The 25,691-nt window shown below is 37.6% G+C and overlaps 2 protein-coding genes across 9 annotated transcripts in view; one reads left to right on the forward strand and one right to left on the reverse strand.

The window, feature by feature from the left end:
• rprd1b (regulation of nuclear pre-mRNA domain containing 1B) overlaps positions 1-25,691 on the reverse strand; it is a 46,746-nt gene that overhangs the window by 15,686 nt on the left and 5,369 nt on the right. For 3 of the 8 annotated variants that reach the window (XM_005162423.2, XM_005162422.2, XM_005162418.4), the window contains exon 1: positions 1,357-1,609. The exons of 4 other annotated variants lie outside the window; for them this stretch is intronic. The gene's annotated coding sequence lies outside the window, so the exon portion shown is untranslated. 8 annotated transcript variants of the gene reach the window in all.
• Positions 1,598-25,460, forward strand: tti1 (TELO2 interacting protein 1). Its single transcript, XM_693510.11, has 8 exons — positions 1,598-1,864; positions 4,611-6,903; positions 7,411-7,569; positions 15,270-15,418; positions 15,549-15,689; positions 16,503-16,707; positions 24,507-24,594; positions 25,161-25,460. The coding sequence occupies exons 1-8, from the start codon at positions 1,787-1,789 to the stop codon at positions 25,384-25,386; spliced, it is 3,339 nt and encodes a 1,112-aa protein (XP_698602.6). The 5' UTR covers positions 1,598-1,786; the 3' UTR covers positions 25,387-25,460.

Genomic DNA, 25,691 nt, shown 5'->3' on the forward strand with positions numbered 1-25,691 from the left:
AATACTCATTGAATTGTAATCCAGACACTTTTACTCAATAAAAATAGAAATATTTCCTTATTACGGTAACTATTATACATGACAAAAAGAGTGTTTAAGCATGAACAGAGTTTTAAATATTCATTTAACTGTATTATCAAAGCAAAAAATAAAGATAATCATATATTTGACTGATGTTTGATACATACAACACCAGTTGCACCAATGCTCTATAGGTCAGTGATCTCGTTTTATTTGATATATTTAGGCCAACCATAGACTAAAGATGTCCTATTGATGACTTAACCTCCTTACACCCTTATTTTGATCTTTTTAAGTCTTAAACACTAACATGCACATTTTTTACACATAATAAACCAGTTTTGCTAATTTACCTTGAAGAAGACGTCAAAATGGCGATATTATGAACTCATTTTAACCATATGGATATTATATTCTTTTACAAACACCTATGAAGTAAACCAAAACATACATAAAGACATGTGTTGATTACATATGAGTGTTCTTAATAGACATATTACAAATTTAACAAGCTGAAACTGCATTGATTAGTGTTTTACTGTCCATTTAACATTGATCTAGCAATATTTTTGAAACTGAAAAAGTATATTATTGATGATTTGGAAAAAAAACGTCTCATTGAGTTGTATTTCAGACACTGTTTACTGAATAATAATGGTAATAATCCATATTACGTCAACTATTATACACGAGTAAATGACAAAAATAGTGTTTTCAAGCATCAACACGATTTAAACATTCATTTAACTGATTATTGAAGCAAAAAATGATAATCATACATTTGACTATTGTTTGCTACTCACAAAAACCAGTGTACCAATGCTTTATAAGTCAGCAAATATAAGCATTAATAAAGTTATTTCGCTTTATTTGATGCATTTTAGGTTAAACATACACTAAATATATCATATTGATGACCAAACATCCTTCACTCTTATTTTGTTGTTTTAAAACAATCTTGCACACTAACATGCACATTTTCTACACATAATAACCACTTTTTTTTGCTAATTTACCTTGAAGAAGACGTCAAAATGGCGAAATTATGAACTCATTTTAACCATATGGATAAATCATTTTACTAAGACCCTTGAAGTAGACCAAAACATACATAACGACATATGTTGATTGCATATGCATGTAACTATTTAAAGGAACGTTATTAACTAGTGTGAACTGCACTCAAAGCAAGTAAAGTCTGAGTTATTGATTAGTTGGCAATGTGACTAGTTGCAATGCAACAACTCTAAACAACAACAATACAGTAAAAGCTTTTAATGCATATTAAAGAAGCAAGCGAAGCAAATTAATAAATAAAGATAAATAAATACTCACCTGTCAGCAGTTCGGTTGCTAATCTGGATTTACTTTCAATGTGGCACAACACGCGGAAACCATTCACATACGAACTACCGCGGGTCAGAACGCTTATTTAAACCGAAATGTTACTAAATCGCGTTAATAAGACGCAAACTTGTCTTTTGATTCCTCGAAACTTTTTAAAAAATGTCTGAACACGATCAAATTTGGTCGCAAGTTGGGTTGATGATAAACAAACGACCGTCGCGTCTCGCGTGACGTCATTTACACGCGACATGATGATCACGCTGGTAGTGCTACAGCGCTGTACTCTTGGCTCTAAATAATATTAGCTATTATACCTAAGTGATGTCTTTTAGTTATTATTAAAACATTTATTTAGAAAGCTTAGTCATTGCGTTGTGGTAGGATGTAGATTAAATTATTTCGAATGAATATTAAATGAATGAATATGAAAAACAATGAATATGAAAGTGCATATAACGTTATGCTTCTGACAAACTGCAGAACTGAACCACTCAGAGTAAGTATTACTGGAGATTTTAACCTGTGTAAATGTTCAATTTACTTTTTGTCTTTGTATTTAAAGTAGGATTCAAATTGTTCACTGGACAATGCACTAAAACAGCTGCTTTTGCATTATATTTATTTACCTATGGCTTAAAATATGATATTGTGCATCATTTAATCAATTTTACATCCATATATAATTAACACCTGTATAATACAAGATCAAAATGCATGCCATGTATTAGGGCTGCACGATATTGGAAAAAACTGACATTATTATCGTATTATTATATATATATTGTACTTGTTTTACATCCTAAATATTGCCTTAGTTGTTGTTTAAACATTTAGTTAGAAAGCTGAGTATTTTTTTGGTTGCAGGATTTAGATTTGGCTTTTAGTTTAAGATTATGAATACGCTGCCGCCCTGCTGAAAAATCCAGCTTAAACCAGCCTAGGCTGGTTGGCTGGTTTTAGCTGGTCGACCAGGCTGGTTTTAGAAGGGTTTTGGCCTCTTCTAGGCTGGTTTCCAGCCATTTCCAGCCTGGTCTTAGCTGGTCAGGCTGGAAAATGACCAGCTAAATCCAGCTAAAACCAGCTTGACCAGCCTGGTTTAAGCTGGACATAGCTGGTTTTGGCTGGGCTTTCAGCCTGGCTAGGCTAGTCAAGCTGGTTTTAGCTGGAAATGGCCAAAACCCCTCTAAAACCAGCCTGGTCGACCAGCTAAAACCAGCCAACCAGCCTAGGCTGGTTTAAGCTGTTTTTTTCAGTAGGGAGGGTATATACAAGAATCAGTGAGTGAAATTTAATACCTTTTAAGACATTTTAAAGATTTTTCTATACATTTTAAGACCTTATAACCACTTTAGGTTTCAACCAGAAACACTGGCGAGATTTTAACTTACAGTATATTTACAAAATATTAATGTAAGAAGCTAATCCAAAACTCAAATATTGTTCATGTACTAAATAAAAAATCTATTAAATCAAGCTAATTCTGCACATTGGTGCCTATAGAACTGCAGAAATAACAGTGTTGCCTTGATTACTGCAGTAAACAAATCAGAAGGAAATCAAATATAGGAGGATTTTATTGATTTCATGAACTAAATAGCGTCCTGATATTCGCAGACTTAATTAAGGCAAACTTTAACATACAACCATACATTGCATAATCAGCAATTATATAAAATTTAACACCTAGCAAATTAGCATATAAGACTTATATATGTAATACTTTTTAAGGGCCTGAAATAGTTGATATAACAGTAAACGCAGGCTATAATGTAAACACAAAGTGTAGGCACGGCGTTTAACCTTTTAATAAAATGCAAACAGCATGCATATCCTATAACAAAAATAATCAAACAAAGGACAAAATAAATAATAATAAACGTTTATTGATTGCAAGAAACAAATAATACTAAAAATGCATAAATTATTTTGTAGTGCACAGGAACATCAATATAAAAACATAAATCTGACCTCCTTGCTAGCTGCCGCTTGGTTGGATCGTATTTTTGTTTGTTCTTCATCGTACATTGCATCACTTCCTCTTTTTTCGCCTTTATTTTTAATACTACAACTATTTGGCCGTTTAAAAAAACTTCTCCGACTCAGCTGCTGTGACATTTTTGGAACTGTACGCAGCGGTGACAAAGAGGAGACAAAACAAGGGCGATTGCCATCAGCTGGACAGGAGTGGGAATTACAGTTAGCTACAGATTACAATAAATCACCCTCAGCATAATCCATCAAAATGACGCATCACCTCGAGATTTTTCCGTCACTGCTGAAAAAAATCTGTCAATGACAGAAAATATTCGGTTAAAGCGACCTCTGCTCTGAACATATGCAATAAAGCAATAGGCAGGTATTTTATTATATTATACGTTTTGTAGGTATTTTGTAATATTATACCTTTTAAAGTAACCTGTTTTGCAACTTAGGTAAATATTGTGATAAAAGCTTCAGCAATTAAATCACAACTAGAAAATTTGATACAGACATAAGCCTAAAATGAAGTAAGATTTGTATTACGCCCCAAGTCTAGGGGAAACAAAAAGGGCATAATAAACGAAGAAAAAACAAATGTGTTGGGGTGGTGGATTTCCCAATCAAAACAAAACTTAAAGCAAAAGATTCCCTTCGGTCGACAACCAAACTCACACACTCAGTTGAGAGTATATATGATTAGATTTATTATAGAAAAATGTGGTTAATATAAATGAGCATTTCTTTAGGGTGACCACAGGCCAAATTAACAAACAAAATAATCTGTAAAGTAAATCCACTAAATTACCTATTACCATTTAAAGAAAAACATAAACATGAACAAAGTCAAAAGTAATCAAATATATAGGCAGGTCACCCCTACACGCTCAAACTCTCAAAAATATTTTAACGTATGATGGTCATCAGTACAATATTGGTTGTTGGTCGTCGGCCGGAGGGGTGAGGGAAACCCAGGAGCTCCACTCCAAACACCGAACGCACAGAAATGAGCTCCCCGAACCCTGCCAGAAGCTCCCTTATATACAGGCTTTTGAGACCAGCAGCCAATCAGAACAGGGAATCACGCCGGTATGGGAGCCTATGAGAAGGCTCATACAACAAGAAGGCGGGACAAAAGAAAAAGACAGAGTACAATCCGCAATAATAAATAAATAAATTAACTTCAGTCGTAACAATTTGTCTTAAATTTTATTTCCAATGTGTGTCTCTCTTATAATAACTTACAGCATTTATAATTTTCTCAGACCTCGAACTTCAAATGGAGAATGGCTGAACATCAGATCGAAGACCCAAAGATTGCGTTTGCATATCTCCGCCCATCATGTGTGCTCTTGACCAAAGAACCCACATCGGCTAACGTCGCAGCTCTGAGCGGTCATCTCCGCAGCGTGAGCGATGGAGCCCTTCAACAGCTCCAGGACTATATTCTGTTTCCTCTCAGATTCGTCCTCAAAACCCCTGGACCCAAGCGGGAGGGACTCATCCAGGTGGTTATGGAAGCTATGACGTACATTCTAGAAAACACATGCGTACAGAGATGGGAATCTCTACGTGATCTTTTCTCCGAGTTGTGTCTTTGTCTCTGTTCGCCACAAGACCCTGGAAAGCCTGCTATGACCTCTGAGGAATTAAAAATATCCGTTCTTGGATGCTTGGACACTCTCTTGCACTCTGCCTACGGTGATATTGTTTTTAAACTCTACGAGCCAAGCATGTTGCCTGGACTTGGTGCTGCCGTGTCTTTACTTCTGGCACTGGCAGAACAAGAAAAAGCAAGAAGTGTACAAACAGCATCCCTCAAATGTCTGCTTTCGTTGTTTCTCCAATGCGATTGCAAGAAGGAGCACATTGAACCAAGACAACATGAGAGGTATTTGCTTGGAAGTGCCTTAGCTACATTTTTACCTGGCATTTCTCGTGCACTTAGTCTTGTAGTGAGTGGAGATGTAAGACAAGGTCAGGCAGTTACGGTAAAGTCCATGAGATTTTGGTACAAGACTGTAGGTTTAGTTATGGCCGATGAGCAGCTTGAGAAGACCGGGATTGACAAGGCAGCTGGAGATCTAGGAAGAGTTGGGGAACTTATTGTGAAGAGGACGCCATCATGGCGGAAATCCACATCCCAACGTCTTGCCATAGTCTTACAAAGGATAATTTCTTGCACTTCTGCTCACCCACATTGGAAGGTCAGACTTGAATTGGTCAATCTATCCCATCATCTTCTTTCTCAATGTAGCCAAGCAGTTGTCGAATGTGTTGGTCCTCTACTTGAAGCATTGGTAGGTGCAATCAATGATGAGGAACCAGAGGTTAAAAACAGATGCAATGCAGCATTGGATGATGTTGCGCAAAAAGGTCAAACTAATGGCAGACAGGACTTCACTGATGTACTATCCGAAAACCTCCACAGCCTGGCATCATCTTTACCTCGACTCATGAGAACGTCTGACGATCAACGCAAGCTCTTTGTTCTTAACGTGTTCCTTGGGTACCTCAAGATTCTGGGTCCTAAAATCGATGTGGTCTTAACTTCAGCAGTGCATCTTGAGCGTATCTCCAAAGCTTTGATGCAAGTGATGGAACTGGACGTAACAGACGTGAAGATCATTGAAGAGAAATCTCTAACATCCTCAGCAGATCTGAGACCTGATGTGCAGCAAATCCCATCCCAGAGGAAGTATTTCCTCTACTTCACTGATGACAAGATATTTTCAGCACTCGGGAAGATCTGCCGAATGTTGGGGTACTACGGAAATCTTTACCTTCTTGTTGACCGCTTCATGGAGTTGTACAAGGAGTCATCTGTGTACAGAAAGCAAGCTGCTTTGGTCCTCAATGAAATAATTGTTGGTGCTGCAGGCATCGGTGTAGAAACAGACACTCCTTCTCAGCCTAAAACAAATCAAGAAGACTTGAAATCTTCAATTGTGTCTATCATTGAGGAGTACATCAGTCTGAGCAACTGGCATCTTCCTACAGTCTCAGAAGCTTTGGAAGGAAATCCTGAATCTACAGTTTTACCTGTGAACAATAATCTAGAACGAAACAGTCTTCAATTGCTTCCAGCATCCAAACCCCAAACGCTCCACCAACTCAACAGCAACATCTGGCAAATCTGTATCCAGCTAGAGGGGATTGGAGGCTTCGCTTTAGCTTTGGGCACAGAGTTCAGCCTACTCCTTATGAGATCTCTATATCCAGTGCTGGAAAAGGCCGGGGATGAGTCGCTTCTTATAAGCCAAGTGGCTTTCAATGCAATGTGTGACTTCTGCAAGGCTTGTGAATACAGTTCACCCAAGGAGCTGGTCATCAAGAACTCCGACTACCTTCTTAATGATGTTTCGCTAAATCTAGCCAGACCCAGTGTTCACCCTCATGCTCCAAGAGTTCTTGCGGTCATGTTTACCCATTCGGATGCTAGTCTGCTGCCCCTTGTGGCCGATGTAGTGCAGGACGTGTTAACAGCACTTGATCTCAGCTATGACCAGAGGACGCCACAGTTCTGTAGTGTGCTGAACTCACTCATGAAGGCACTTGGTGAGTTTTTTTCTTAGTTTCTAAGTCTTAAGTTACATTTGAATCATGTAAAAGGATTAGTTTACCCAAAATGGAAATTCTGTTATTCAGTACTCGCCTTAACTTCTTTCCAATCTCCTTGAGAACTTTGTTTATTTTCCGAACACAAGTTAAGATATTTTGATGAAATCCGAGAGCTCCCTTATCCTCCATGAACAGCAAGGGTTCATAGACTCTTAAAGTCCAGGAACGAAACCCTAAAAATTCTATGCGATTTCAGTGGTTCAACATTAAAAGCTCCAACAACACTTTTGTGCAACAAAAAGCTTCAAAAACAACTTTGTGTCAGATTAAGGTGCACATTTACTACAACAAATAGACATTAGAGTAACAACAAAGTAGTTCTTACAGTTTTGTGGTGCAAAAGGGAATTTGAATGATACGTGGATGAGTAATTAATGGCCGTTTTTTTTGGGTAAACTAATCATTTAAGTATTATTGGAAATAACTGCATGTGTTTTTCCATAGTGAGATGGTTCCCCAATATGATGGGACACCAGAAACTACCTACTAAACCAAGACAGAATAGCACATGTGTGAGTTTGAGACAGTTTCTGTTGGACTATAAGAAACAGAAGGAGCTTGCAGAAGGCATTGGAGTTGAGGATGAAGATCCTGATGATCTAGGTTTGTGAAATTGGTTCATTTATATTTGGTCTGAACCTCTGACTTTAAGTTTGAACTTAATGTAAATGTCATCAACTTTCTAAGTAACGAGACTAACAATTTTACCTTTGCAGATGATAAGCCTGACAATGCACTTCAGCCAAGTTTAGCAGTATTGTGCGCTATTCAAACCTAAAGTGAGAATATCTTTGGGTGTGTTCATACATAATGATTAGTCTAAGACAGGGGTTTTCAAAGTCGAAGACAGTGGGCCTCCCTTTTGACACAACTTATCCATTGGCGCCCCCTCTCCTCCCAAACACGCGCGCGCACACACACACACACACACACACACACACACACACACACACACACACACACACACACACATATATATATATATATATATATATATATATATATATATATATATATAAAGACACAGTATATATAAAGACACAGACAGATGTCAGACTGTTAACTCACTTTTATCATCATTTGCATGAAAGTGCAATTATTTACAGAGTAATAACAAGTATTTTAATGTAACGTTTTTAAAACTAGGATGATGGTTCAATATGAATAGAACAGATCCAAGAACTGTTCATCCCAGTCAAAACAGTCAAAGTTTAGCGGGTCTCATGCTGTCATTAGCCAAAATATTTTGACAAACCACACATAAAGGTCGTGGTTCATCAGCTGGTCTTGTCACGTAAATCCTAAACTCAAATACTGATCATCATATCGTCGTCTTATGGGTTTAAGCCCTGAACTTGAAGGCTTTGAACGGGGGGTCTCAGAAACCGATCCATTGTATTAGCAGGCATATACCTGTATTGGTGGGCTTGCCAAACAGAAGCGAATTCACAGCTATGGCCTTCTGGGTAAAAAAGGGTTTCTTATATTTGACGTATTATTTTTTTTAGTTTTGTTTAATTAAAACGTTTAAATATAATAAAAATACATATAATAATTAAACTTAATAATTATATTTTTATTATATTAGAATTATTTTTAATGTGTTGATATGAGATTTCTTTCTATCAGACAATTCCTTTTCTATTCTCCACTGTAAACAATGATTACATTATTATTATTGTATTTTATAAGAGATTATTTTATTGTTTTATGATGATTGATAAGTGATGATAAATATAAATAGCAGTGCATTTGATTTGTAAATTTGACTCAATAATAACTATAAAAGAAATCTGTTTTGTTTTAATGTGACATGTTTCTGTCCGATATCACATGTTCTATGCATACTGCCACTATAAATAAGTTATTTTTTGAAGGATTTGACATGTGGCCCTTCACTTGGTTTGCAAAACTGTGGCCTACGGGTCTAAAAAGTTTGCCCACCACTCATGTAAAATGCACGATGCGTTCGCTGACAATGTGCTTAATTCACCTCAAATGCACCTTTTGTGCAATGTTTGTCGTTGCCACAGCTGTTGCTCCCAGCGTCTCCCATCTCCTGCCCCAGATTGTTTGTTGAATCAGTGACGTGATCGACTAATTTCGCTAACTGACAATTTATTTATTTTCTAAACAGCTCGACCTATTATATCTGAGCCTGTGTGCTTTGTTTTCACTTATTAAAACTATATATTATTTTTGGATTTAAGTTGAAGCTGTTGGTTGGGAAATGGCCATTTACTTTCAAAGTGTTTTCTCCTGGTTTGTGGCAGCGAGGGAGAAAGGGAAGTTTGTTGTAATTTAATTTGGGGTACTTTTTATTTGAGCAAGTAAGTTAGGATTATTTCCCCGCAAGTTAGCTGTCTTTTTGTTTATTATTATGGCCTTGATTTCCGTCCGAAGAGATGCTTGTGAGATCTTTGTTGTTCAAAAAAATAAACCTTGTTGAAACTTGTGATCATTGTAAACTGGGACAGGAGAAGGGGAAAAACCTAAATTGAGTATTTAAAACTTTAATTTATTTATACTTTTGTTATTGTTCCCGCCAACCATACCGTAACACCATTCATAACAACACAATCTATATCAGCTTTGTGTGACTAAAATAGTTTTAAAACAGAACATGACCTGTCTAACAGAAATACTTCAGCCATACGCTTATTTCCGCCATTTTAAAGAACCAAAGCGAGGCTGTGGTGGGAAGAAACCCGGAAGTATAGGACCAGCAGTGTAAACATTGCAGCAACATGCTGTGCACTACAAACCTCCGGCTGTTGCTGAGATTTTAAAATGCAGAAATGGTGTAAACATCACTTTAATAATATTCAGTAAGTTTATTTAAACAATTAAAAGCAAATTAGTATCAAACAACATCACAATCTCTCTCAAGAGTAATATGCTCAAGTGTCCTCCAAGGCTTCAGCTCATGGCACCAGTTAAACCTGGGGACCCTTCCCTGCTTCAGCCTATGCTAACATTGAAGCGCCACTGAGCTCGGATGACTCGACTGATCTTCACGGCTGCTTCATGCTTCAGTCTCTGTGTATCTGTGTTTGCACTCAGTTTACCGCTCTTCACCCAGTGCAAACACAGATACACAGAGACTGGAGCGCGAAGCAGCCGTGAAGATCAGTCGAGTTATCAAGCGGATCTCTCGGCTCGTCTGTGTTTGTGCTCAGTAAACAGCGATGGGTGAACTGATGACCTTCTCGGCCAATCACAGTCATTTTTGTTGAACACGTGAACACAATGGCAAATCAGCGCTGTTTTAAGAAAGCCATCAACAGAGCCTTAAATATTAGCGGGAAATTGACGGTTTTTCTTTTAATTCAGTAGGGTGACAAGTCTAATATAGTGACAGAATCAGTTCATTAACTTGAGTTTGTTTCCCAGAGATGGGTTGTGGCTGGAAGGGCATCTGCTGCGTAAAAACTTGCTGGATAAGTTGGCGGTTCATTCCGCTGTGGCGACCCCGGATTAATAAAGGGACTAATCCGACAAGAAAATTAATGAATGAATGAACTTGAGCTTGATAAATGGCATCTAAAACGTGTGTTTGGGAAAGAAAACGTTAGCTAACTTGTGCCATTTGCCTTAACTTAGCTGAAAATGAGCTCTGATATCCCTTTTCATTTTCACCATTCATTCAGAACAGACTATCGGGTCACTCGGAAATGGTGAAATAATACATTTGTCACTTTATCTTCGCTAATAAGATATACAGCCAAGTACACAACGTTCCTATGCAACTTCCAACGATACTTCAGGGTTTCTTCCCACCACAGCCTCGACCTTGCTTTTAAAAATGGCGGCCGCGTGAAATCAGTCTAAGGTGTCGTCCTTCCTCAAGCTAGCAAAACTAACTCCAATATTGATTCAGGATTTTAACAAGTTTTGATGCAGCATGTGATTTTACCGTTGTTACTCTCTCTCTCTCTCTCTCTCTCTCTCTCTCTCTCTACTGTGTGAAGATGTGCAAACGGCAGATCTGCATGAACAGAGATGCGCAGTTGTACAAATCTACATTTATTGATTGACATTTTGGGCCACTTATCAGAATTAAGGGACATGAAATTAACCCGAAAATAAATGAAAGACATTTAGCAAATTATAACTTTGAGACAAGGCATGATCAGACGCTCTATACCAATGTTGAATTGGACATTCTAGGTTGACAAATTCATATTTATTAAATAACGAAGAATCACCTAAATGTAATTACTGCCAGACTGCTCTTACCATCAAACATATTTTGTTGGAATGCAGAAGTTTAAATTCCATTAGACAACATTTTTATAAGGAGAGTATTTGATGGACATTTTTAAAAACGTACCACCTGGAAGAGTTAAATTTTTTTTTTAATCAAAAATAGAACTGAAAAATCATATTTAACTTTGAATATATTTTTGTGTGAATTTTATCCATTTCTATTTTATAAATTTTTCTAATTAACTTTTTTAGTGTAATACGAATTTGTTTTTTATCATGTAATATTTTAATGTATATCTATTTTGCCATGAAATAGCCATAAGTTGCTGATGTGGCAATAAATATGTAATAAATAAATCAGAATTAAAGGAATTATTGGCCCGACAATATTTAATTGGATGAATATTCTTTAGTTTTATCATTGTTTAGATCGTTTACTTTAATCATTCATTACCATTGGAATGTGAAGAGACTTTCAACCAGCACAACAAGACATGCTTCTAAAGACAATCAACTACTGCACCTTCAGTTAACCTTTTGGACCTTGGATACATGATATGTGTTAAAATGCAGTCCTCAAATATCACTTTCGGTCATTCTAATGCAAATCCCACTTTCGCTTCTGATGAAAAGTGGCTAATTTAATTAAAATTTCTGCCAGAAAACCAAGTAATGCCCTGATGCCACACGTAATATCATAGCAGATGACCATCACAGAAACCACATACAGATGTCCAACAAATGACCTAACCACCTATAGCCACATTATTTCAACTTTTGCTCATGCCTGAAATTTAATATGTGCACAGCAGACAACAGTAATAACCAAGTGAGACGTCAATGTGTAAAGATAAAAAAGCGACTGAGACGATTGCGCTAATTCTGCGGAGGGTTTCATCATAACTCCAGTCCTGTAATGGTGCAGTCGGCTCCCTGAAAACAAGCTGTGTTAAGTGCTTTACACAGGGGTGCAGACGTAATAGAGCAGAATTATGATAACACACACATTTCGTGGCTCATCTTCAATCCTCTGCATGCTGAGACCTTCAACTAACGGCTCGGATTTCTGATCATTAAACCAACGCCACACAGAGCCAGAGTCCCCGAGTGATCCATTATTATGGCCTTCCTGGAATCCTCAGAAGCTTTTGTAGCTGATTTGCTAGAAACATCCAGATGTTATTCATGTTTGCATGAGAATAGTCTCACAGATTTAGGGTGCTTTCACACCTGTGAATCGATTCAGTTGTTCCGAAACAGAGATTACAATTGTTACATTGTTGCTCTTTGCTGTTGGAGCGGTTCGCTTTCACACTGCAAAGTTACTAATCGGACCAAAAGAGCTAAAACAAGTCACGTGCGAGTAAACTCTCCTCACATTGGTCAGAGTGTCAGGGTTTATTTTGCAGCGTCCCGCTCATCTGTCAGGAGAGGTGGTGGTGTTTGACAGGGTGCGCGCGACGTGTCTGAAGAGTGAGGAGAGATGTGGTGGGGAGGGGTGAGAAGGGTGCGTGACGTAGCCTATTTGATGACCGGGAGGGAGACGCAAGATTGCCAGGAGATTATCATTTGTATGCGGGCATCCGGGAGACTCTTGAAACTTCCCGCCCTACTCATAATTCTCTCTTCATATAGCCGTATGCCTATAACATATCCATAAAACACTGTGATATAACCGCGCTCGGATTGTATCGCTTTCTAACTGCAATTGATTCGCTCCAGAGTTTGTTTCAATCGAGCCGAGACCACCTCATTCAAGCGATCTCAGAGCGATTGATTTGGCGCGGATCCGAGAGCGATTGGTGGTTTCACATATGCCAAACAAACCGCGCTAACTGGGCAAACGAGACCGGTTCCGAAACAAAAGTGTAGGTGTGAAAGCACCCTTAGATCTAGAGCAGAGGTGCCCAAACTCCTGAACGAGCAGTGGTTTGCCTGTGATTTCAGGCATTTGTCGGCGATTTCTTAAAACCTGTCGGCGAGTCAAAATCTGTGCTAAAATCAACTCAGCATAACTATAATCTCGATTCGGCATTGCAGATCCTGCCATGTGACTATTGTGGATGTACACATAGTGATATCGAGGAACTTGAAGGGATTTAATGTGGATAGGCCTCTTCTTAGGACATTTTTCTCTTCTCTTATTGAGTCTCTTTTAACTTTTGCAGTAATATGCAGGTGTGGTAATTTGAGGGTGACAAGTGAAAACAGACTTTCAAAAATTGTTCATCGAGCTCAAAAGATCTTGGGTACTAATCTTAAAGGGGTGGTCCACTTAATATTATATTTTAAACTTTAGTTGATGTGTAATGTAACATAAACAACATCTCTGAATGTAAAAACCTCAAAGTTCAATGCAAAGGGAGACCTTGGGAGACCTTAGCTTAGCAAAGCCTACAATGAACGAATTTTAGGGACTACAAAAAAATACTTCCGCCCCCTGTGAGATCACAAAGGTTCGTTTACTGCGCACACACACTGCGCAGGTAAGGGCCGTGGCCAGAGGCGCTGTAACATTATAGCAGAGATAAAGCTAAAAATGCATCTAAATGCTGCTGTTTCCACAGAGCTTCGTCTGTTTCTGTGTTTCTGGACACGACACAAAGACAGAAGTGCTTACAGTTCAATATTAATTATGTTCCAGAGAATTATAAAATACACAGCAAGCATGATTTGACAAAACAGCTTCCAGAATCTCTCCCAGTTCAGTGCTGGATTCGGCTAAAATCTCCTCAAAGCAGAAGCTGTGAACTACAACCTGTAAGTGTTTTTATTAGTTAAAATTGATTGTGACATGTACAGTGTCTAGCATTAACGGTATGTTGTAGCAACGATGTAAACAATACGAAATGCTGCTTTGCGGGCAAACGATTTAGCTACAAATTCATATTAATCAGTCAAACTGCTGTAAACACACACACACTCCACCAGCACGTTCGTGTCTCTTATGTGTGTGCGCAACTTTGCATTAATTCTCTTTAGGCAGCTTTTTCATGCGTTTCACATCTCAGATAATGAAGTCGCAAAAGATATGTGGATGATTCATATTATTTACACCTGCATATTCCAGATATATGTGAAAGACGTTGTGTAACACATAGAATGAAAAAAAATACAGGAGAGCTTACCTGACTTGTGGTAGCAGCAGAAAAGTAAATCAAGGCTCACACAGGTCGCATCCCACATCTTGTGCTTTATTCTTCTGTCACGATATCCTAAAGAAAATAACTTAATCCGAGCATCAGAGAAAAAGAAAAAAACTCCTATGCACATGCGCTTGTTACAGAAAGTTCACACATTCACACACACACACACATAGACGCACACACAATGGCAAACGCTCTTAAAGGAGCCGCACCCTATTTTCACTCATTACAGACACTTGTCAGATGTTATTATAGAGAGCAGGCAGGAGGTTGACTGACTGTTTACACAGCAGAAAAGCGCATGCTTTTACGGGCGTGACATGGAGCCGATCCGCAATTCACAGCACATTATGACGATGACCAATCAGATTCACTTAAGGGCGGACCTTTCAGAGGAAATATGACAGTGGTTTTCATGTTAGCTGAGTAGCTGTGTATAATCAAAGTGAGTTTTATGAAAAAATAACGCGATTTCCTTCAAGTGAAATATGAGCACACATTGCTTTGCATCTTATAAACACAACCGAGCCTTAAAATTACATTGTGGACCCCCCCTATAATATAATAGTATTGGACAAGTGTATGAGGTGAGCATCATAAAGAAGGCTATATCCATTTTAGCAGATGAGAACTACCCACCCTATTTAAAGATTTGCCGCCTCATGCAGGCAGAAGGTTTAATTATTCTAGATGGATAAGTAAGGTCCAACAGATTTTTGCATTCATTTGTTCCAACTGCAGTTGGGTTACTTAACAAGCTTCATGATTAATTTCATTGTTTACTGTTATTTCTGTGTTGTTGAGTGTGACTTGTTGCTGTCATCTGTCGGCTATTGGTGTAAACCTAATTGCTTAATTAGGGGGACAATAAAGACATTCTAATAATGTCTAATAATCGATGCTGAAACAATATATTGCACAGCCCTAATTGATATCATCTATCCACAGATATTCCTCCGCCAGCATCTGCTTCTGATGAGGACACGGAGGCTCCCGCAGTGAAAAAGGAGCTTCCTCTTCATATCCAGATTGCAAAAGATGTGATGGAGCGGTGCATTCATCTGCTGTCAGACCCCAGCTTAAGGATTCGACTCAAGGTTATTCACATATTTAAGCTGTCAGGCTGTCAATATGGCCGAAAACCTTAAGCAAAATTCAAATTGCAGGACTGCAGGCTTGTTTCCACTGACAGCATGTCTGAAGTCAATAATGCATGTGCCTTTTCAGGTGCTGGACATCCTGGAATTGTGTGTGTGCATTTTACGCGAGCAAGAGGATGAGCTTCTTCCCATGGTGCACCGCTGCTGGCCTGCTCTCCTCCACCGTCTCACCAATGATGATCCTCTTGCTGTTCCACGAGCATTCAAGGTCAGAGAAAAATACTCATGTTTTATAGTTTAAGGTTTGGCTGCACAGTATATCCCTTCAGCATCATTTGCAATATTAATTTTATTAGAATGAAATTCTATAGACAATTCAATAAAGTACAAATAAATATATGTTTTACAGAATTATCTGTTGAGTGTTGTCCTAGACCCGACTAGGGTGACTTCATCCCTCCTTTCTGCTTCATACCAAAATATTTTATCAGGAGCCATGCAGATCAAATAAGATCACCCTCATATTTTTAAACTTTGTTTTGTCGACTTGCAAAACTCACTGCGTGCGACACCTCCACATAAAAGACGTCGGTTTCACAACGCATGAGCAGCGCGGCTATTTTTTCAGCGTTCATGTTCACAACCGGATGGGAGCATAGCAGCCCGTCAGCATCAAGCAGGAGCGGTGCATGAGGCGCGCGGGTATGTTTGTTTTGCGCACTTGCTCAGTTTGCTTTTTAATTAAACCACATTGCTTTCATCAGCTTTGGTTTGGTCGAACATAGAGAATAACATCTTTATTCTGTGATTACCACTCTTAATAGCTAAATACACTTGTATATAAAGTAAATCGTATCTTAAAGCATTTACTAGGGCACTGGCGATTTTTACTGGGGCACGTAAACGGGGTATAGCGACGCCCCTGCAGTTTCATTTATATATTAACATTAATTTAAAAACCCTTCCACCAAAAAGCCTTTGACTCTGCCTTAACAGGGACTTTAGGCAAGTATTTATTTGTCCAGCTTCTGTTTTTGAGCAGATCATTAGGTTTCTCTCTCTTTATGAATGTCTTTCTCAGGTCTTGTGTGTTCTGGGCGACTCGTGTGGTGACTTCCTCAGGAGACGTGTGTCTAAGGAGGTTTTACCGCGTCTCACCGCATCTCTGGTGAAGCAGGCGGAGATCAGCGCTCGATCTGGACCCGTCTACACACACACACTGGCTTATAAACTCCAGCTCGCTGTACTGCAGGGTCTCGGCTCTCTGTGTGTGAAACTGGACCTCAGTAAGTTTTTATATCATTAAATATATTTTGAAAGAACAAAACAGCTGTCAATAACTTCAGTCTACAATAATAATAATAATAATGGAATAATAATATAAAGGTCAGGTCAGTATCCTCACCAGAATAAATGGAGAACATTTAAGCAAATGTTACAGTAAGGAAAGTTTTTAGAAAAATGAAGACCTGTTAAAACAGTTTCAAGACTTACAACACAACATTTCAATAGATTTAAGACTTTTTAGGGCCTAAAATTGAGCTTTAAGGCATTTTAAGACCCCGCAGATAATAGGTGTCCTTTAATGTTAAAGTTTAAGCACGCATTCACCACTAGATGTCAGACTAGCTTCAGTGTTTTCTCACTGCTGCACCAGTAAATGCATCAATGTCAGTCTGACTGTAACTGAAGAAGATGTGCTCCTGTTGATGTCACATCACAGCTCCATCTGAACACCCCGCAGCTTTACACACACACACACGCACACACACAGACGCACGCACACACAAACACACCTGCTCTTTCCTCTGGAGGAGCTCCGAGGAGCATCTTTAATCTTTTATATCAGTTTTTTTGTTTTTTTTTCATACCTATGCAGTGTTTCTGATGTAACACAGCCAGTCTGCAAGGGTAAAAACAGAAAAAAGCCCTGCATGTTCATCTCATGCATTTTGATGCAGCATAAAGGGATAGTTCACGCAAAAATGTATCAAGTGGTTTGGAAGTTTCTTTATTCTGTTGAACATTAAAGAAGCAGGCCCGTAGCCAGCCTGGTGAAAGGGCTGGTTCTTTTTTCTCAAAAAGTGGACCTTTTAGCAGTTATACGCTTCAGTTTCTGTTTAACTATGAGATTTAAATTCTGCATTTTTATGACAATTTAAGCAGCACTTTTTTGCTGAATTAGCAAGTCAGAATTCATCATAACCACACTTTTTGATGTACTAAAATATTTCCTAATAATTTGCAATAAAAAAAACAAGACTAATTTTTAATATGCAATTTTTTACATTTTATATCATTAGGAAAAAATAGCAGTCTGTTAAAGTTTTAAAGTAAAAAAAAACTATAGATAATTATATAAAAAAATAAAAAATAAAAAACTATAATAATAAAAAAATAAATTAATTACTAAATTAATTAAATAAATAAATAAATAAAATAAATAAATAAATAAAATAAAATAAAAAACTATAATAATAAAACTATAATAATAATAATAATAATAAAACATTAATAATGATTTCTTCAGAATTTTTCTAGTCTCTTTGGTAAAAAAAAAAAAAAAAAGAATTAAATAAATAAATAAATAAATAATAATAAAAAAGGTACCTGGAAAATTCCTGGATAGCAACAATAGCCAAAATATATTCAAATGAATTTAATATGCTTGCTTCTGGTGCTTCACACCTTTTTATTGCTCATTATTATTTCAGAAATAATTTCCAAGATTAAGAATAAAAGTTACCTGAAGTGTTTTCTCTGTTTTAAAGCAATACAGTAGTGAAAGTAGACTTCTCTTACATCCCACTGAAGCAACAGCCGACAGAGGAGTCTGTTTGCTCTTAAAGCTTTCGATGGATTATTTTCACTTTTTATGATAGCATAGCAGTCAAAATAGGACAAATGAGCTCATGTATGGGACAAATTCTGGACCATTGTCAGTGAGAGGTGGGTCTGTCGAACCACTTAAACCCCCCTGGCTACAGGCCTGTAAAGTTAGAACATGTCTCATGCTTATTAGTAAACATGTTTTTAATAGAATAATAGTCACACTTTACAATAAGGTTCATTAGTTAATGTTAATTAATGCATTTACTAACATGAACAAACAATGAATAATAAATTTACCACTGTATTTGTTCATGTTAGTAAACGTTAGTTAATGAAAATACAGTAGTTCATTCATTGTTAGTTCATGTTAACTCATGGTGCATTAACTAATGTTAACAAGCAAGGACTTAGATGTTAACAATGCATTAGTAAATGTTCAATTATGATTAATAAATGCTGTACATGTGCTGTTCATGATTAGTTCATGTTAGTAAATGCATTAACTCATTTTTATTATATTAATTTGCCAGAATTGCCAGTCCGCCCTTGGTTTTGTCACGTGACTCGCGTCACTTTATTGTGACTTTGAGGCTTTATGGCAGGGGTGTCAAACTCAATTCCTGGAGGGCCGAAGCCCTGCACAGTTTAGTTCCAACCCTGCTCCAACACTCTTACCTGTAGGTTTCAAACAAGCCTGAAGGACTCAATTAGTTTGATCAGGTGTGTTTAATTAGGGTTGGAACTAAACTATGCAGAGCTGCGGCCCTCCAGGAACTGAGTTTGACACCTGTGCTTTATGGGATTCAAATTACTGGCCAGAGTTATTTAAAATGACACTTTATCACAATATATATTACATATAAATATATTAATTATATAATAAATATATTATATAATATTAAATTACACCAAATAATTAAAAGGACAAATTCTTGACTTTTTGGCCGTGGGAGGTGGTTCGTTCGAACTACCCAAACCCCCCCGGCTACGGGCATGAGAAGATATTTTAAAGAAAGCTGAAAACCGGTTGACTTCCATAGTGGGAAAAACAAATACAATGGAGGTCAATGGATACAGGTTTCCAACATTCTTCAAAATATCTTCTTTAGTGTTCAACAGAAGAAAAGAACTCATAAAGGGTTTGAAATAAGGAAAAGATGAATAATTGATGACTGAATTTTCATTTTTTGGGTGAACTATCCAAATGCACACACACACACACTCACACACATATACACACACACACACACACACACACACATATATACACAATTATAAGCCAATCAAATTGAAGATTCAAGTTAAATCCTCTAATACTGAAGGCAACACAAACCAAACCCTGAGAAGTCTGTGAACGGCTCAAGTGTTCGGTCATTTGATGGAGCTGCCATGTGGAGAAGATCCATCGCGAGGCAAACGCTGTGTGTGTGTGGGGGGAATACTGAATACTGCTAGAGTTTCCATGGTTATGAGAAACACCTGAGCGAGAGGTCATGCTGTTTATTTCCCAGCTGGCTGTACTTCTGTCTCTGGCTCACCTCATTTTTTCTCCTCTTTATTATTCTCCGTCCATCCTTCATTTCTCTCGCCGTCCCTCCGCATTCTGCTCCATTTTTCTAGAGTAATGAGCCTCTACATCACGCTGCTTAATTAATTAATTAGGATAATGCTGCCATGGAGACTATTAGAATATATTAGAACATCTGCGGTCGTCATGACGCAGTCTGCTCGCCGCTACAGAAATAGCAAACGGTTTTTCTCTCGTTCTTCATCTCCATATAATATGTATTGCTTACACGGTACAGTGGCTCAGTGGTTAGCACTGTCGCCTCACAGCAAGAAGGTTGCTGGTTTGAGTCCCAGCTGGGTCAGTTGGCATTTCTGTGTGGAGTTTGCATGTTCTCCCAGTGTTGTCGTGGGTTTCCTCTAAGTGCTCCGGTTTCCCCCAGAGTCCGAACACATGCGCTATAGGAGAATTGATGAACTAAATTGGCCGTTGAGCATGTGTGTGAATGAGTGTGTATGTTCAATACTGGGTTTCCACTGCATAAAACATATGCTGGAATAGTTGGTGGTTCATTCCGCTGTGGTGAACGCTGATAAATTTGCATGTGCTTATTTAAATACTGTACATAAATTCAACAGGTCTCGATCATTTAAGAGAAGTACAGTAATTATTTTATCAAGTAGACAATGAAGTGAGTCAGAAAAAAATGTCGTAGACGCCAATAGCCTAGTGGTTAGTGCGTCCACACATAGCACCCAGGCGCTCGCGGCGACCTGAGATCGATTCCCGGCTCGAGCTCGATCCTTCCCCTATCTCAGCTCCTAACAGTTTCCTGTCTATAAATCTCCACTGTCCTATCAATAAAAGGTGAAAACCCCTAAAAATAAAATAAATGTCAATATAAGGTAGGGCTGTGGGTTTAATAGAAATTGAAATCGCGATTTGAAATGTTGCTAAATCGCAAGAGGCTGCAATATGAAATATATATTAGAACTGCACGATTAATCGATAAATGATCGCGATCTCGATTCGACCCCCTAGATGATCTTAATCCAGCATTCTGCCAATCATATTTTCAAGTTCAGGAGAGAAGCAAAGGCGGCTGCGCGAGTCTTTTCATTGTTTCACATACGTTGCTCAGCAACGCGGACACCTCCAAATGATGATAAAAGAGTCACATACTGTATTTATAAGGTACAAGTCACCTAAAATTGTCATTTTTGTTTTCATATAATGCTGTATTCGCAGCCGGGAAATCACACGTGACGTGAGCTGCTTACCGTGAGCTTACCACAGAGAGGGTGGGCGAGCACCCTATTTAATGATGAATGCGTGTGTGTCTACTTTAGTGAACAGAATCTGCATAGGCTGTGAGTAACAGGTAATACAGTTGTAAATAATATTCAGTTTGTGGCACAGAGTGATCGTTTGAGAGCCGCGCGTGAAGTATGAACAGCACCTAGTAGTGATAATGTAACCAAAGCGTGCACATCATTTAAATGATCATATCACATTTTAGAGTTATGATTGCGATAAGCATTTGATGTTTTTTCTTTCATAGCGAACACACAGTTGTGCATGAAAATAAATGTTTACAGTGTCAGTATAACTACTCTAGCTTATATAATGTTGATTTTACCAGTGAATTAAATGGTCTAATAATGTTTTCAATGACAGATTGCAAGCAAAAGCCTATATCTCAAACACAATTCAACATCAGAATTATTATAAGTAGAAAAGAATTATTTATAGAAAGCAGTAGACCTACACATAATATTATTATTGTGTTAACATATGTTTGAGAAAAAAAACAATAATAATAATTGCCAAATCATATTCACCTTTATTTAACATCTACAGAATCGTGAGAAAATCGTGATCTTTATTCTAAGCAAAACAATCGCGATGTTTTGACGCGACATTTTAGCCAGAATCATGCAGCTCTAATACATATAATTTAGCTTCCCCCACCTAGAGCAAATGCGTGACTGCCGTCTTTGTGTGACAGTATAAAAGCATAAATAGATGAATTAATATTAAAGTAAAACAGCATGTCGGAAATATGGAAATATATTAATTAATTCATTTTCTTGTTGGCTTAGTCCAGGGGTCAGCAACCCGCGGCTCTTTAGCGCTGCCCTTGTGGCTCCCTGGAGCTTTTTCAAAAATGTTTGAAAATGCAAAAAGATGGGGGAGGTTAATATATTTTTTCAGTTTTAGTATGATTTCTATAGTAGGACAAACGTTTTTAACGTTTTCAAATGCTGTAAAAGTGTGTAGAATTAATATTTAATTTCAACATTTCTGTCGACGAAGATTTGCGTCATAGCCTGCGACACACGTTTCTATCAGCAGGGCGGGATGCCAGGCAGGTGGCTGTTGTAAACAAACCGGGAGATAATAAAGCATGGAAAACCGTTCAAATATGGTATGACATATTAGAACACCTATTTGCAAACTTTAAAAACATTAATTCAGTGCCAGCATACTCAATTGCCTGTGATGTGACCGATATTCAACGCGCTTTTATGCAGGTATGTGAACTCTGATGGGCCGCAAGAAGAAATGATCAAATTAATACCACTAAAAGACAAGAGGCTGTGCTGAAGTGTTTTAATGACAACAAAATAAACACCAACCACCTTATTTCAGTGGCTATTTAATCATGAAGGCTCATTATGTATTTGTGGCCAATTTAGTCATTTTTATAGTAGGCTAATATAGCTAATATAGATACATACAGCATGTGTTTCCTTCATTATAAGGCTTATATAAGGCTTTACATTTTTTCCGGCTCCAGACATATTTGTTTTTTGTTTTTTTGGTCCAATATGGCTCTTTCAACATTTTGGGTTGCCGACCCCTGGCTTAGTCCCTTTATTAATCCTTTATTAGCCTCCCCAATTCACCTGTACTGCATGTCTAACTGTGGGGGAAACCTACGCAAACGCAGGGAGAACATGCAAACTCCACACAAAAATGCCAACTGAGCCGAGGTTCGAACAAGCGACCTTCTTGTTGTGAGGCGACAGCACTACCTACTGCGCCACTGCGTCACCTAATATGGAAATATCTTGGTTTCAAAGTCAGACACCGAACGTAATTTCTTAGAGCGGTTGTAGAATTGTTGCCACAGCACGAGATAATACAACAACCAGTACCTAAAAAGCCCCACAGGCAGCTATATGAGGAGCATCTTGCTTTAAAGTCAACTAAAAGTATTGCCAGTGACACTCAATCTAGTAGCAACAACAGCAAAGTACAATCTCAGAGTTGTTTGCTAATATAAGTTAACATCTTTTAAGTAACAGCTACAACACAGATTATTGAGCTGAAGCTTGACTACAATATTAAATCACAAATCAAAATCGCTTTATCAATAAAATTGCAATTAAATATTTTCCCCAAATCTCACAGCCCTAAAATATAACATGCATGAAATATTGTGTCCATGTTTTTAAATGTCTTGTGTTTATTATTGTTGATATTGAAGAAGATTTTATTCTCTCTGTGTGAAGTATTTTCTAAGTGTAAAGCAGTTAATTTTCTCTTCTCAAAATGTATGTAGTGTTTGCAGCAAACATGCCAGCGTGTGTTAAAAATACAGTGATGTGTGTGGAAGATGAGCATGTCTGCACAGGAGCAACACTAGCAGAAGAATGACTGAATGACTGATTATATATGTTAAATACTTGTATGAAGCTTAGAGTGAGTAACATATTATCAAGTTATTATCCTATCATGACAATGTATGTAAACACTTATTTTGCATCTATGCTCTGGTGTCAAAACAGATGCTGACACAGACCTGTAACATCTCTGTTGACATGAGCTAGTGGGCTAAGAGCCAAGAATAACCACCTAGAGTAAAAACCTATCATAAAATGGTTAAAAGTTAAAATGAGACACCTAGGGGTGTGTCAGATAACCTGTATAAAGATTGTTAAAAAACACAGAGACTTCAGAAGGAGCAGGAGAGACTTTGGAAAGAGAGAACCAGAGATAGGAAGTGTCCAGGAGAGACTTCAGAATGCTCTGGGGTCTGCTCTGCTCTTTCTCGGCTTTATTATGGAGAATAAAGTCTATTTTCTGATATTCAAAACCTCCAGTCTGATAATTTCTAATTGATAAGAAGTCGAATTTACGACAATACATTGTTTATTATTGTTAGTTTTACATTTTTTAATAAAGCTAAAATGTCCTGTTTGGTTCAGGTTTAAAGAATTAAAATAGTTTAACTGCTATGCGGCGTTGAGATTTATATGTAGTGGAATTATACGTTGAATTTTTTGTGTTTAGTCAAGTAATTAACTGAGTTTCTATACTTTGCAATTAAAAATGTAAATATATTTTTAAAAACAATTTAATAAATTTTTTAAATACACTTTTAATGATGTAATTAGTAGTGAATTACTTTTTTAAAGTAACATATTCAGAACTTGCCATTGTATAACAGTGTTTTTATAACCATGTTTTGATAAAATAATCCTAAGGGGGCTAATAATATTGACTTTAAAATACTTAAAAAATAAAACTGCTTTCATTCTAGCTGAAATAAAATAAATAAGACTTTCTCCAGTAGTAAAAATATTTTAGGAAATACTGTGAAAAAATACTGAGTCTGTTAAACATCATTTGGTAAATATTTGATAATGAATAAAAATGTCATAGAAGTGTGAATAATTTTGACTCTAATATATCTGATTTTCCTGTGGTTCAGTCTTTAATCTTAATGTCTGTTTGCAGTGGATGCCGATCTGGATCATGTATTAGATGCCTGTGTTCCATACCTGAGCTGCCGACAGCCAATCAGACTGCAGGAGGCGTGTCTTAGGTGAGGCCACACCCATTTTACTATTAGAATAGAGCATTGCTTCCTATTTATAATTCATTTATTCATTTTCCTTCGGCTTAGTCCCTTATTTATCAGGGGTTGCCACAGCAGAATAAACAGCATATGTTTTACACAGCAGATGCCCTACCAGCTGCAACCCAGTACTGAGAAACACCCATACACACTTATTCTCACACACACACACATACACTACGGCAAATTCAGTTTATTCAGTTCACCTATAGCGCATGTGTTTGGACTGTGGGGGAAACCGGAGCACCTGGAGGAAACCCACGGCAACACAGGAAGAACATGCAAACTCCACACAGAAATTGCCAACTGTCCCAGCCGGGACTCAAACCATCGACCTTCTTATTGTGAGGAGACAGTGCTAACCAATGAGCCACCGTGCCGCCTCATTCATTACATTAACGATGATAATCATCCTGGCAGATACAGATATTTTTACTGAAAGACATGTTTTATTATAATTATTATTTTTTTTAATAATCTTCTGCCTGCCCCTGACAGTAATATTGATGATGATGGTTTCTCATGTGTTTCAGTGTTTTCCGCTCTCTGATGGATCTGGACTCGGATCTGTGCTGGTTTATTCTCAATCAGCTCTACTGTCCTGTAGTTTATGATCCTCCTCATCCATTACTGCTGCCTGTCAAGCTGAGCGGAGCGAACAAACCCAGAAACCAGTTCACTGACAACATCCTCAAACTCCTGCAGGAGCTGGACGGAGAACCAGAGAAACCAGATATAGACGCTTCACATGACAGATAACCGGCCTTCAGGCAGTACTTCTCAATGCTATATTTAAAGGAGCAGTTCACTCAAAAATAAACATTTACTCACTATTTACTCTCCTTGTTGTGGTTATAAGTGGTTATAAACATTTATGAGATTTTTTTTGTTGTTGCACACAAAATAAGATATTTTGAAGAATGTTAGAAACCTCAAACCTTTGTTTTGTCTTACTATGGAAGTCAATGGTTACAGGTTTCTAACATCCTTCAAAAGTCAATGGTTAATGTTTTCCAACATTTTTCAAAATATCTTCTTTTGTGTTTAACAAGCTGGATGGAGAA

This window comes from Danio rerio, chromosome 23 (genome assembly GCF_049306965.1).
Source record: "Danio rerio strain Tuebingen ecotype United States chromosome 23, GRCz12tu, whole genome shotgun sequence".
NCBI classification, from domain to species: domain Eukaryota; kingdom Metazoa; phylum Chordata; class Actinopteri; order Cypriniformes; family Danionidae; genus Danio; species Danio rerio.